We start from the raw sequence: 15,965 nt of genomic DNA on the forward strand, positions 1-15,965 counted from the left end.
CTCAGGGGCTCAATTTTGATTTTTTCAAGTGATCCAGTCATTTATATAGTCGAGAACGACTCATCTTGAAACTTCACAAAACCATTTAATTTTTTTAGTCATAACTCTAGATAATTTGTATCTATATTTTTAGCCCTCGCTTGAGTCCCAGGGAATACTCTGTGAAGCAGGAAACTTAAGTGCATGTTCTTTTTTACTGCCTTTTTTGCCTTTTCTCACCCCACTGCTAATAATGTGCAGTTCAGCAGTGAGCATTAGAGAGTGCTTCATATTTTGTCCGCGCATACCCTTTCACAAAGACGGAGACAGTTCTAGGGATAAGCAGAGAATGTGACATGGTCCATTATTTTTTTCCTCTTTTGTCCTTTAGTCTTTAGACCGGTGGAAAAGACATTATGTTTGGGACCTGCCCCTGCAGCCTCTCAGCTCTGCAGTATTCCCTGCTCTACAGACTGTATAGTGTCTTCCTGGTCAGCCTGGGGTCCATGCATCCATGAAAACTGCCACGATCCCCAGGGGAGAAAAGGTGAGTGGCCTGTTTGTGTGTGCTTCATTCACGTCCATTGTACACACACACACACACATTTATCCTGGTAGCTAAGTAGCTGATTAAACTTGTTTAAGACAATGTTTATAAAATTTAGATTACCAGCTCAAGCCTGACAGCATTCAGTTATTACAGAGACCACTGGGGACATTTCCATGAACACAGACCCTGACCTTGGTTGACCTTCCAAGAAGGCTCATAGCTAGGGAAGTGACTATTATTCAAAAAATGGTGTAACAATATTTTACATACGTAATGGTATACCGAGGAAACCAGACATGATTTCTGTAAACACATCAGGAAACAAATGTTTTATATATCTGTTTTCAGATTTCCACGTGCTGAGTTTGATGTTATGTTTTATATTTTCATGAGGGGCGCTTATGTACGTTGTTTACTTTCAGATGTCCTCGGCCTTAAAGTGAAATCTTAAAACTTTATGTGCTTAATTTTGTAGGGCTCTGTGATCTTGTTTTCTTTTATTTGCTGTTAAAACTACACATCTTCATCTTCAGCAGTTCATTTCTGGTGACATCTTGACTTTTCTTGCATTGGCTCATCAGTTTACATTAATATTATGTCCCCTTAAATGGCAGTGCTAAAAAGAAACACAGTTATACCTCAGTACTCGTCAGCTTCAGAACTTGTCAAACCCTGTACTCGTGGCATTTTGATGAGAGAAAAATGTTTCAGCTCTCGGCCCTTGCTCAGGACTTGTTGCACTTGCTAGAACTTGTATGAATCACGATCCCACCCTGCAGAAGAAAATTCTTCATTGCTATGTACTTGTCAGTCTTGGCACTCGCCATGAGTTTTGGAACAAATTAACAAGTACCGATGGATTGCGGTATTCCCTTCCTTTATTAAGAACCAAGGACATTCCAGAAGTTAGGTCGCATTTCTTAAGCACTAATTCTAGTGATCACATGCAAAGAACGAAAACATGAGGAAGTGTTTGATGTTCTAAAGCTGGTTCTTTCAGCTGAAATTTGAAAACCCATATTTCAGCAGTCCTCGCAATGCACAAATGCATATTATATGCATGCTCATTTTCACACACTATCTATGTCCCTGGGCTTTTCCCTTTATTCTGACTCTTGTTCTAAGGCAGGAAAGGAGGGTATGTATTGAGTTGAAAGCAAGAAGCAGCAGCTAATTGTAATTTTGTTACCAAACAATAGAAATGTGGATCTCAATGGAACCAGGGGTGGTTGGGGCTAGTCCGCTTTCTTATTTGACATTAATCATAACATTCCCTAAGCCTTGCCAGCTTATGGATACCAATAATTTCTCATTAATACTAAGACCCACAATCCATGGTCTTAGGGTCCACATGTGCACAAAAATCTAGGATTGGATATTGTTCTAAATCACTTTAGTGATAAATTAGTTATTCCCTGTTTTTTTGAAGGCAACATAACCTTTAAACATTACTTTATCCAATTGACATTTGATCTAAAATTAGACAAATACTTTTCGGGGTGGCTAAGTTGGTTGGAGAATTGTCCTGTACAACAGAATATCTTTTTTTAAAAAAATTATTTTATTGTTGTTCAATTACAGTTGTCTGCATTTTCTCCCCACCCTTCCCCCAAATATCTGGGTTTGATCCCAGGTCAGGGCACATACATAGGTTGCGGGTTCAATCCTTGGTCAGGGTGCACGTAGGAGGCAATCAACTGAGAAACACATCAATCTCTCTCTCTCTCTCTCTCTCTCTCCCTCCTTCCCTTCCTCTTGCTCTAAAATCAATAAATATATCCTTGGATGAGGATTAAAAAAATTAGACACTAAGTTATCCTAATAATCATCCTAATAATCTATGTTCAAGTAACATAAAATTCCATTTAGGATTTCAGTAGAGAAGATTGTAAAAGTCTCTCAACTTCATTTAAACTTTCAGACATAAGATAACTTCATCATGGTCTAAATTGCAAATTAGAGAATGAGCCTAAGTTTTTCCCTTGACACACTTTTTCATATGTTATAGGTTTTCAGATCTAATTGTGCCATAAAAATCAGTAAGTTCATTTTATATGGAGGTATTTTTTCCCAAAACATTGTAATAAAATCAACATAGTATCTTATAAAGGATGGCATCTTATTATTTTTAATGGTCAATTATTGAATATAATTGACCTACAACATTGTATAATGTTAAGGTATATAACATACTGATTTGGTAAGCATATATATTGCCAAATGATTACCACAATAAGGTTAGTTAACACACCCATCACCTCACCTCGTTACCTTTTGTGTGTGTGTGTGCTTGTGTGTCTATGGTACGAACTTTCCTAAGATCCACTCTCTCTCTCTGTACCTCCCTCATGTTCATTATAGCGTTCTTCACACCAGTCAAGACACAGAAACAACCTCAGTGTCTTTCAACAGATAAATGGTTAAATAAAATGTGATATATATCTGTAGATACCACGCACACACACACACACATACATACACACATGAGTGTTCGCCATAAAAAGAAGAAAATCCTGCCATTGCGATCACATGGATGAACCTTGAGATCATTATGCTATGTGAAGTGTCAGAGAAAGACAAATACTGTTTGATCTCACTTGTATGTGGAGTCTTCGAAAAAAACTGAATTCATGGAAACCAAGAGTGGAATAGTGGCTGCCAGGAGTGGGGGGGTGGGGGAATGGGGAGAGTTGTTGATCAGAGGATGCAAGCGTCCAGTTCTAAGATGGGTACCTTCTGACAACCTAATGTATACCATGTGACTACAGTTAACAGCCCTATATTTTATACTTGAAAGTTGCTGAGAGCAGATCTTAAAATTCTTACCATCAAAAAAAAATTCCTTTTTAAGTAGTAAATAAAGTAGAAAGAAATGCCTTTTCTAATAGTTTCAGGAAGAGTCCTGGCACTGAATCTCATTGGCTAGTATGTGTCACATGCTAATCCGTGACCCGATTGCTCCGATGGGGGGCTATGGGCCTGCAGTGGCCCCCTCCAGTGAATTGACAGCTCCATTCACGCCTTACAGCCTGAGAGTGGGAGACAAGGAATTCCCTCCAGACATATGAGGTGCTGATACTACAAGAATGTAGAAGCAATTCTTTGGTCAGACTTAAGAGACATTTATTGAATGCTTGGTCCCTTTTGTTCTGGGTCATGGAGTCTCTACAGGAATTCAGGCAATCATTTTTGTTTTTTTCCTAACCCTGTGCTATAATTTTTGTCACTGGAGCCCAAAATTTCACAAAAACCTTGGTGAAAAACTGCTCTCTTAACTTTTATTTTAGTCTTCCTTTTCCACATAACTCAGGGCTGGTCCATGGAACTCAGCTGGGAAACACACAACATTCTGACCAACCTTTTTCCTCATTGGCCCCCATTCCCCTGCTGTGGAAGTCAACTCTTGTGAATATGGCCTACTCCATTATTTATTAGACATCACATGCTGTGGGTTGAATTGTGTCCTCCAAAAACATATGTTCAATGCTATATGTTCAATATGTTCACGTTCAGTGAACGTGACCTTATTTGGAAATAGGGTTTTGCAGATGTAATCAAGTCAAAATTATGTCATATATAATTAGGATAGTCCCTAATCCAATGACCGATGTCCTTTGGACACAGAGAAACACACAGAAGGGTGTGCCACATGGAGATACAGCGGCACAGAAGACATAGGAAAAGGCCATGCAAAGACAGAGACAGACTTAGCAGTGATACCTCTACAAGCTCAGGAGTGCAGTGATTGCTGGAAAACACCAAAAGCTAGGAGAGGCATGGAAACAGTCCCTCCCTAGAGCATTCAGAGGGGTGTGGCCCTACTGACACCTTGATTTTGGGTTTCTAGCTTCCATTTGTGGTACTTTGTTTTGAAAACCCTAGGACACTAATCTACTGCCCACATTTGCATCAGCATAAAGGCTCAGCGAGAATGCAGCACTTCATAAAATGCCAAAACAGAAGTATAGAGAAGTAAAGCAATTTGTACAATAGTGATTTAATCACAGCCACACCAGCAATAATGACATGGAATTCTGTCTCTTCAGTAGAGTCTTCCTCAAACACTAAGCTTCCTTAGGGATTTTCTCTATAAGCCTCAAAAAGTTTGAAACAAGACACAGAATTATACCTGAGGTTAGCAGAGAAGCCCACTGCCCATGTGCACGACATTGGCCAGTGGGAACAATTAGCTCTGACAGCCAGCCATTGAGCTGATGTAGGAGATACGGCATGGGGTCTGGGATGCCTCTTTGCACCAGTGCATTGCCTTTGGAGGGAGAGGGAAAATAGATTGCAATGTGTGAGAAAGGGCGGGTTTGCCAAGAATAGTTTGAGAGCACCAACTACCTGGGATGTGCATTTTGTGCCCCAATCCACAAATTTTTCAAAGGAAAGGGCAGCAACAGTAGAACTTCTCACCCAAGTATCACCACAGCCTCCTACAGAGTTTAGGGCAGGCTGGGATCAATAAGAATTAGACTCTGTTTTAAAGGGCCCATACCAAGGTTAAATTATTCAGGTCTGGGAGTTTGTTATTTTATAAATTCTCCCTTAAAGCAGAGAGAGTTTTGATTTTTAACGTCTTGCTAAAACCTGCTAGGACCACCTGCCTGTAATCCCTTTTGGGGAGAAAAGAATGGAGATTTTCTTCTAGGGAAATGATTCTGTGCCTACCAGGAGTCCAGGCATGTTATGAGGACAGTAAGTGATCTTCTTGTTGCTTCTACTGACTTGTGAGCATGAGGTCTGAGATCCTCTCAATCTCAGTCTGTCTCATGGTGCTACCATGGGTTCTGCCAGAGTCACTGACTGGCACAAACTAAATATGCTTTAGATTCCACGGAGGCTGGAGTGCACAGGCTAATGCATTAAACATCGCAGAACTCTGGGCAAAATCCGAATTGTTTAGCTTCACATTTGAATTCTCTACCCTAAAGAAATGCAGCGGATCTACTAGCAGAAATCTAGGATACTCATACTTTCCTAGATTTTATATCTGTATCTAATATATATATATATATATATATATATATCCTTCTCTGGATATCTTCTTTGTGGTATAGGATTTGAGGAAAACACAAGCAAATAACAGCAAGAAAATAAATGTGGAAAGCTGTAGATAATTACTTTTTTTCCCTCATTTAATCTTTTTCTCAGACCCTGTGTTACAACTTTAGTATGTTACTTTTGTTCACATTTTAAAAAAATAATAAGAAAGGATAAGAAGGCATTAAATATTTTATTACCTAATAGAAGAAATTAGTTAACTACACATATTATCTTCAGATGGCTGTTATTCTTAGGCAGACACCATTCAATAAGGAACAAGGGTTGTGTCTGTCAGCCATTCCAAGGGCATTAGAGAGTCAGCCATGTACACACACTTCACACCTTCTATCAGGTCGGTGGCAAGTGGACAAGAACGGTACTCTGCAGGTTGGTACTTGTCAAGTGAGGCCAGAACACCTTTCAGAGGGATTTAAATTGGATCAGGTTTTATCACTCATTGCTTTAACTTTGATGCATTGCCAAAGAGTTATAACTAGAGACACATGAAAGAGAAATAACCTGAAAAAATCACTGATGGATGAATGCTACCTATAGGTACAATGCATTTTTAAAAATTACTTTTGACGTATAGACATACATTCTTGTCCCTTTCAGACATGTTTTCAAAAGGTCGTCCTGCCCACAGTAGTTGATCTTGGAGAAGAGGAGCTGATGGAGATCTGATATAGTGTCGCAGTAGATATTTCTTCTGCGGTAGGACATCAGGAATTCCATCCTGCCGCCAATCGCAGTTCCTAAAGTCCTCAACCTCTCCATGGGAAAGGGCATTTTGAAACTGAGAAGCCATGACTGTCTTTAACAAAGACAGTCTTTTATGCTCTCAAGCAAATCAATGTAGACAGCACATTAAAGTAAGGAAATACATGTTTTAGATCTTATATAATACTAACGGGGGGAATTTTCATGTTCCTTCCTCATCGACTAGATACATCCACCTTTAATGAGAAATATATAAAGTCATTTTGCTTTGTCACAGATAATATGTATAGTAAGAGAAAGTATTTTTCTTATTTCTTTTACGTTGTGTCTAGTGTGTTGGGGCCACACCCGCTTCTCATTCTAAGAATTGAGTTTCCATGCTCACGATCACCCTATCAATGCATCCTCTTCTTTTGTGTTTTCACAACAGAGTGTAAATCAGTAATGACGCTATAAGATGCTACCCCTGCAGGGATGGTGATTTGATTTCTAGAGTTGGAATGAAAGATTTTATCTGCTCAACTTCTTTGAGTTAGAGTTGTCAAAATGTCCAAGGCTGACAGAAATAAGGACAAATAAAATATTTAAGATGAAATCAGCTTCTGTCATCTTTGGTCTTACTTCAAGTCTGTCCAAATGGAGTTAGTGTAGAGACACAGCATTGGCCATGGATAGCTTCATCAAAGTTTACGCGAACGCTTTCGGGGCACTAGCACAGGAAAGCTACTGTGCTCAGACCTGAATATACCCACCTGAGCCTCCTTTAATTTGTTTATGGCTTCAGTTAAAAAACATTGACCCTTCTGATACTTATTGTTCTTCTCCTTTTTCCCCAAAGTCTCTAATCACTCTTTTTCTAATTACATCCAGTAGAATAAACACTAAACTAGTAGACTATACACTAAATCCTTAGGTTCATGGAAAAATTAAGACCTACAAGTTTTAGCCTCATTAAGGTGAACTGAATCCGTGGTCAGAGAGTCATTATTCACCTCCTTCTTGCTATCCAGGGACTGGAATTCCTAATCTGTACACCTTTGGTTTGGGGGGAGGATCCATGGGTCCTGGCAGATCCACTGCATGAAGCGGGGCTGGGGCACCTCGTGAACAAGAACTGACCTGAATCCTTTCTTGTGAGGAGGTATCGACTCAGAAAGACCTCAGCTGAATTTCATACAGATCCATTTTATCAGTAATGAGGCTTTGGACAGGCAATAAAATATCTTCTAGCCTTAGTTTTTAAATGTGTAAAATGAGAATAGTAACTGATGAAATAGTTTTGATTTATTAATTTGGGGTAATATAAGTAAAGTGGCTGTCACAGTCTTGGTATAGAATAGATGCTTAATTAATGCGTGCCTTTCCCCCTTGTTGAACTACATTCCCTATGAAGCTTAGATTTATGGTTTCTCTTCCTCCTGCGGCTTCCCACAGTACATTATAGTGATCTACATGCAGCAGTTAATGTTTATGGAATGATACTATCTGATTAATATGAAATTTAGTAAATGAAGGTAAGCGGTTGGCTGGCCTCAGCCACCATGGAGTTGGCGCTTGTGTATCTTTCGGAACAGAAGCACCCGGGGGAAGCCTGATTTCTATTGCAGGCAGGAACACCAATGTGTGATTAAAGTTAAGTGCTAACAAGAGAGAATCCAGGGGTTTTGTTTTATGCTGAGCTTGTGCTATGATTTGATCCGAGTGAGAGTCAGGACAAGGGCAGCACAAATGAAAGACCGGAAGAATTTATTATCCGAGGACCTTTAATCTATAGATTTATGGCGAGATAGATGCAACTTGATTCATAGAGGAAAACTGCACATGCCCCTCAGTGGCATTAAGGTGCAGGTATAGGACACCAGAGTCCCTCAGTACAGACGGCTCAGTCTCTGAGCCGGTGGTCAAAGAGCGCAAGTCACGGAGACCATGTTGTGTCCTACTCAGAGATATAAACTGGACGAGCACAAACATAGGTAAGAAATGAGTGGCATTACGTGTGAGGATAGAGGTCGTCCCAAGTGTGTGGGAATCAGAGGCCATCACAGGTGATGTTTAGTGTAGTTTAGAGCCCTGTGTGTTCAGGCATCTCTCTCTACTCAAGGTGGCCCAGGAAGGGAGCTGAGCTCTCTTCTGGGTTTTATTTTGACTAATTAACAGTGTAGACTTGGAGGTATGAAGCAGGCAGAAGCCATCTTTTGTTTTAACCACTCCTAATATATTCGATGCTGTGAGAATGTCATCTCTGTTGGCCAAATGATGTCTTTCTACAGGTGGCTGATCCTTAAAGTAAGAATCTAAGAGTTTCTTTTAAAGGCAGGTGGTGGATTAACTCTAGACCAAGAAAACCCAAATACAGCAGTTATGACTGTTTAAAATAGTTGCCCAGCCCTGCAATATTCTAAGGAAGCTTGGCTCCCTCTTGTGGCCTAAAACCATGTATCAATTTGTTCTAGTCTCCTTGGCTGTGCTGTCTAAGAGGAGCAAGTCTTCTTCTGCCAATGGCACCTTGGGCTTTGCAACCTTTCCATTTCATTACTATTGGTGGGATAATAGGCAGGACGCTGGCAAAACTGTGGGCGAGATGACCCTGGCTGTATTACCCCTGTGCTTTCTAACTTGTCCTTCTCGTGCTGAAAGGGTGGTAGAGTATCTAACTCACATTCTGGAAATCCAGTGTTTTCATGCCATCTTCCTATCAAAGACTCTTATTGTTTTTACTCACTCCAAGACATAAATGAATGATAATTTCTTAAAATGTTACCATTCAATAAGACTGGTTTTATTTTAAAATGAATTAAAGAATTGAATCAGTTGCTTGAATTTGGTATATTAAAGAATGGAACATAGATGGACTTGGAGAGTATTATGTAAGTGAAATAAGCCAGGTGGTGAAAGACAAATACGGTATGATCTGACCTATAAGTGGGACCTTATCAGCAAAACAAACGAGCAAGCAAAATACAACCAGACATTGAAATAATGAACAAACTGACAGTAACCAGAGGGGAGGGGAAGAGGGATAATAGGGGAAAGGTCATCAAGGAACATGTATAACGGACACATGGACAAAGCCAAAGGGGGTAGGTTTAAGGGTGGGAGGTGGGGATGGGTGGGGCGGGGGGCATGGTGGGGTGAAAATGGAGACAACTGTACTTGAACAACAATAAAAAAAGAATGGGCCTTTAGTAGCACTACAGCCAGAGGGCCACAGATATAAAACTCAGACTAAAGGGACTGATCTAGTTCTCAGTCACTTTTCTTTAGCTCACTTTAAAAAAAATTATTAATTTGTCTCATTTGAAAATAGGTTTCATATAAAGAAAAAATATAACTTGGATTTCTGGCTAAGTCTTAGACAAAATCAGAAGATTTGACAAAAGAGTCCATGTTTCTTCAACAGTCAGTAGAAGCTGGGGAAGAGCCAACCATTTTGCAGCAAGACACATCTGCCATGTTGCCACAGACCCCACCACTCCCTACAGTCTCATGGTTTACCCATTTTCTTCTTGACTCCTGAATCCTGTAAGATTGAGTTTGTGATTCTGTAGGCTTGGAGTGCATAAGGTCCATTTATATCTTAATTATAGTGGGACTTTGTGCCCTAGTTTCATAGTACTGTAAAAAAAAAATTAACTAATAGCCCAGGGACTCTTGCTTAGCCAGGATGGGGAGTGCAGGGCCAAAGAGGTTCTGTCCTCACAGGGCAGGCTGACCTGAAACTTTCAGGGCACGAGGCTGTAAATGCTCAGGAATCAGGGATATGCCAAAATGTAGCTATATTTTGACTTAATACAGAGTAACAAGAATGTCAGAAACTACAGAGGAAAGAAAATATAGATTAATCTATGCTTAATATATTTCTGTGAGGGTTCATTTATTTTTACTTGTTTATTGATACCATTGGCCACACGCTACTTCTTATTTCTTTTGATTATGCCTGACCTTTCCAACTTCTAGGCTGTAATCTTTGGTAGACAGATTTCCTGCTCTACTTCTTTTCCAGTTACTTCTTTCTTTTCCTCTTCTTATCCTTCTCATTTCCCACAAAAGAAAACACATCAAAATACTACATGTTTTAGAGTTATAGGTGTTCAAATAACAGTTTCATCTCTTTGCTAGCTGCTGCCCTTTGCTTTTGTTGGGTAGTGATGGAAACCTGTGAAACTCTTGTTCTTTCTCTTCCTAGGATTTAGAATGAGACAGCGCCATGTCCTCATGGAATCCACGGGGCCGGCAGGACGCTGCCCTCATGTGGTTGAATCTGCTCCCTGTGAGGATCCCGTGTGTTACCGATGGCTGACATCTGAAGGGATCTGTATCCCTGATCATGGAAAGTGTGGCTTGGGACGTCGCATCCTGAAGGCTGTCTGCCAGAATGACAGAGGTCAGACACAGTAAACATAAGTATTTTCTAAGTGCTATCTGACAAATGAAACATCACCAGTCTGTAGTCATTTTCCTGAGGGGGAGAAACAGTCTTTTCTGTTCTTGAATACGTTTAATTCAGGTGTCACATTACTGGAGAGTAAGCTGCCTTGACTTAATATGGGCCCACATACTCCATGACAAAAAAAGGCTATTTGATTCTGCCTAAATGCAGTACAGTGAACCTGGAGATTTCTCTGAAGGTTTTAATTTATCAAAGCATGAAATACAGAAATTGTCTGTACAGTCTTCAACTTATCACCACAAAACAAGTTTTATTTGGTTTTTTGGAGGTTGCTATGTAACATGCTTTTATATATTATTAACAAATACTAGTTTGCGAAGATTTTACATCTACCACTCCTGAAAGAAATATTAAACTACATATTTTCACTTATATAACGTTAGACTAGAATCAGTTCTAGACATAATACTAACACTTCTAAAGAACCATTTTTAAATATATGTTGTCAAGATTTACAAAACTATTGACAATGGCATCTTTCCTTCATCGCCAAGCTTCTAGTGCAATAGTTATTTGAAATGAAATGTGATTTAAGAAATATGTAAGTCACATGGAAATGAGAAAAGTGACATTTAAAAAAAACTTTATCCTACCGTTAAAGAAATTCAGTCTCTTGGAATAATATCGAGTACCTCTATTAATCAGCTCTGCCATGCGAAGTGCCCTTGGTGTGTGGAGTAAGATGTTTTGACTTGTGGAATGAAGTAAGCCACAGAACAGAAGGGCGTTACAGAGTGGATTTAGAATGGATATTAACATCTGTGCAGGCCTGACATTCAGCAATGCATTTCCTTGTTTCCTTTCTTGCTCCCCTTCTCCTCTCCTCTCTTCTCTCCACACTCTCCTCCCCTCCCTTCCTCCTTCCCTCCTTCTCTTCCCTTTTGTCCTTCACTTTCTTTTTTCCTTCCTCCTTTTTCTTTCCTCCTTCTCTCCCTCAGTCCTCCCTTTCTTCTTTTTGTTTTATCACTGCTGTAATTAGACAAATACACATTTTATCAAGTGATGTAATTGGTAATTTCTGAAATCAGGTGGTTAATTACATAGAGGACAACAACAAGTTACATTAGCTCAGTCCTTTTTGACTAAATAGTTAAAACAGGAGTGGCTTCTAATTTTACCAAATAATTTTCAAATTGTAAGTATGTGCAGTTGGTTGACAGAGCAAATCAGATCACATTTGTATTGCCTTCCCTCGAATTCAGGAAGAGTAATATAGAGATTTATACCCTGGGCTTAGAACTGAGGCTCTAGAATCAGACAGGTTGAAGTTTTAAATCTATTCATCTGGTAGATGATTTGGGGGAAACTGTTTAACTGTGGAAGCATCCTTTCATTCACCTGAAAAGTGGGGATAACAACACCTGCCACTCCTGCCCGGAATGTGAAAGTTAAATTAGTTATACAAGAGTGACTAGTGAAATGCCTGGCACATAACCATTCCAAATAAGCTATAAGCATATTTTACTTGTAATGCATATTTATTATTGTTCTCTGGCATGAGAGAATAATGCAAAAAGCATTCTTTTATAAATGAAAATAATTATGAGGTTTAGAAAAACCATACTTCTTTCTCCCAAACTCCAGCTGTGAAAACACAAAGATCATTTGTTTGGTTGAGACACACTAACAAGTGACTGTCATGCTTTGTCATTTCATAGCAGGTATTAAAGGCTTTTCATGGTATATAATGTCCATAATGATTGGGACTTCTTTCACTTTCATATTGTGCCTTCTGCAATATGGTAGAATGTGATACTCAGATTTAAAATTAATGATATATATTTGGTCTTTGAACCAGTTTCTGGAACAGAGCTCCTAAAATCCTTGGAATTTCCTGAGTAATAAGAGCAATAGAAACATCTTTTGTCATTAAATTTGGTCTCTTGTCCTCAGTTCCTGAAATTGTTTTCCTAAAGATGAAATGAATGTCTTCTAATTCATAACAAGCACCTTCCCACCACAACTGGGTTTTCAATACTGAGTTGACTTTTGGAAAATAACCTAAGAATGGGGGCTGGTTGCCAGAGGAGCCCACTGCAAACAGAGGTTGGAACTTTCATTTTCGCCTCCTGATTTTTGGAGAGGGGAGTGGGGCTGGACATTCAATCAGTTACCAGTGTCCAATATTTAATTAATCATACCTATGTAATAAAAACTCCATGACAACCCAAAAAGATGAGGTTTAGAGAGCCTCCTGGCTGGTGAACACGTGGAGGTTTGGGGAGAGTGGCAAATCAAAGCTGCACATCCTTCCCTAGACCTTGCCCTACACCGCTCTTCCACATGGCTGTTCCTGAGTATCCCGTCATAACAAACCAACAACCTAGTGAGTAAAACAGGCTTCCTGAGTTCTGTGAGCTTCTCTAGCAAATTAGCAGAACCCAAGGAAGGGGTCTTAGGAACTTCTGATTTATAGCTACCATTTTATAGCAGTTCTAGACTTTTATTACTGTTTCCTATGAAATGACTAATTTTCAGTGTTGGTCTCACTCTCAGTTTCTATGGGGAGAAATAGGAATCACTGCTGGATCATATCAGTTTCATGGTGTCTTTGTGGTGTTTAAATACATGAATGACTCCTTCATCATTTGTGGGGCAACAGCCATGGTCATGGATATGAGAACATGCTGGTCTCCTCATAGCTGAAGCAATCTTTTGTCCAGTGAGAGATTGAAAATACGGTCTGGTTGCACTTTCTGCCATTCGGCTTCTGTGAGATTCGGGATGACTGATGAGAGAACGACAGAGAAGTGTTTCTTTCTGACTCTGCACGAATTATTGTAGTCTTCCCATAGCTACAGGACTTGACAGAACTGTTGATACACATGAAAATGCTTGGAGAGAAAAAGGGGTTAATATATAGATATTTTTAATAAGTCTTCTATGATTATTTTTCTTATAACATTTGGTAGTTTCCATCACTCTGAGTTAATTGTTTCAAAAAGTTTCTTTCAGAATTATTCAGAGCTAATAAATGGATAAGACCAAAGAAAATGTTAGATCTAGTCAGACTTGAGACTTGTTATCATCTACAAAATAACTTGCTTTGTCCCTTATCTTTGGGCTTGTGCATATTGACTCACTCCAGGTACCCCGTGTACCAAAAGAACATCCAACATCCTTTCAAAACATCTATATCCCATTCACACTGTGGAGCAAAGAGATTGCTACATAGCTGTGATCAAGATTGTGTAGGATGTTTGTCACTGTTTTTCTGGGCATTACTTGTGCCACTAGGAAGACATATTTTCCTTCACAGAAGGTCATTCAGACTATTAACCTGAAAATTTCAGAAATCACAATCTATGTCACATGGACGCCAGGAAATAACTGATATACCTAAGAATTGTGGGTTCGTTCAAGAATGTGATCCGCTTTGGACCACCTAAGATCCAAGTACCATCTACGGATCTCTACAGTTAATCTCTGTAGATACACTTGACCCATTTGCTACTTTGATTTATTAGTGACATTGTCCAATCAGTCTTAGTGAAGTTCCTATTTCTTACCCAGGCTGTGATCATGACAAACAGTTTGTTAATCAATGATATTTATTTTCAGGGAGGAAATTGTATAATCGATTACATGAAGGAATATTCTGATTTGAAATCTTATTTCCAATACTGTGGTGGATCAGCTTTGATTTCTCACCTGTGTACAACATCTTATCATTGCTGTGGGTGCATCTTCCCAGAGCAGATTGGGAAAATCCTCATAATGCTGTGGGCAGAGGATGGCATCCCAGTGGTTGACAAGTGACCGCTACTTATCATCTCTCATTGGTGCAAAGTGGGTAAGAGAACATGGTTATTGGATGAACACCAGACTGCCTGCTGGAGCAGTCAGACCCTGATACTCACCACATACTGTGCTCCATAATTGCTAAATGGGCTGTCTTGAAGAAGCAAGTGTTTGCATATTTCACCAAATACCTTTATTAGAAATAATCAAATATAAAGTCTGCACTTACACAAAACAAATACACATACCGGGGGAGAGCATACACCCAGACGAACATTCACATGTTAACGGGTTCGTGGGGCCGAGTTTTGTGTGGCAGCAACGCCCCCTCGCATACGTTTCTTATTTCTCACAATTGCATCAGACCTTCCCAGTGCAAATAGTTTTCTTATTTGCACAGAAAGCGTGAGGAATGACTTCTTGTCATTAAGGTGATGTAGCTTTTATGTCAGAGGCAACTTTCTGTGGGTACTAGCCTTGTATCATTCACCTTGAACAATCCAAAAATTTGATCTTTTAATCTTGACTAAAATGGCATGTGCTTACAAGCTCTGATGCAATAAGAACCTTTTAAAGAACAATTTTCATTGGTGCAATGCATGCTAGAATAATTATTTACCCAAGTTAGATTAAATTTTTGATTAACATGATACATCTATGATTAGTGAGTTTTTGTTTTGCTTTTTTGTTTTTTATCTTGTTTTTAACTTAAAATTTTTTAATTGAATTTATTGAGATGTTGGTTAAAAAATTACATAGGTTTCAAGTGTACAATTCTGTAATACATCATCTGTTTATTGTATTGTGTGTTCACCACCCCAAGTCAAGACTCCTTCCATCATCATTCATCCCCCCTTTACCCTCTCCTACCTACCCTCACCCCCTTTCCCTCTGGTAAGCACCATACTTCTGTCTGTGTCTATGAGGTTTATTTTTTCCCTTAACCCCTTTACCTTTCCCACCCAGCCCTCCAAGCCCCTTTCCCTCTAACAGTTGTCAGCATATTCTCTATGAGGCTGTTTCTATTTTGTTTGTTAGTTTATTGTGTTCATTACATTCCACGTATAAGTGAAATTATATGATATTTGTCTTATTTGTATAGTATTTGGCATATTTCAGTGAGCATAATATTCTCCAGGTCCATCCATGCTGTCACAAAATGTATTTCCTTCTTTCTTAATGACCTACTAGTATTCCACTGTGTAAATGTGCCACCGCTTTTTGAACCACTCATCCACTGATGGTCACTGGGGCTGCTTCCAGATCTTGGCTATTGTAACAAATGCTGCAGTGAACACAGAGGTGTAGATATTCTTTCAAATTAGTGTTTCAAGTTTCTTTAGATATATTCCCAGGAATTGAACTGGCAGCCCTTTGGTTCACAGGCCAGCACTCAATCCACTGAGCCACACAGGCTAGGGCATGTATATTTATTTTTATCTTACTACTTTACTGAATTTAGTTATCAGTTCTAGT

The 15,965-nt window shown here is 39.3% G+C and overlaps 1 protein-coding gene across 3 annotated transcripts in view; it reads left to right on the forward strand.

Annotated features, from left to right (window-relative positions):
* The window catches only part of THSD7B (thrombospondin type 1 domain containing 7B), an 865,484-nt gene that overhangs the window by 370,631 nt on the left and 478,888 nt on the right, over positions 1-15,965 (forward strand). For all 3 annotated transcript variants that reach the window (XM_024569693.3, XM_045203176.2, XM_053918625.1), the window contains exons 6-7: positions 371-526; positions 10,485-10,682. In XM_024569693.3, coding sequence (XP_024425461.2) covers positions 371-526; positions 10,485-10,682 — 354 coding nt within the window. The remainder of the gene's footprint in view (positions 1-370; positions 527-10,484; positions 10,683-15,965) is intronic.

Source organism: Desmodus rotundus, chromosome 2, assembly GCF_022682495.2.
Source record: "Desmodus rotundus isolate HL8 chromosome 2, HLdesRot8A.1, whole genome shotgun sequence".
NCBI lineage: Eukaryota > Metazoa > Chordata > Mammalia > Chiroptera > Phyllostomidae > Desmodus > Desmodus rotundus.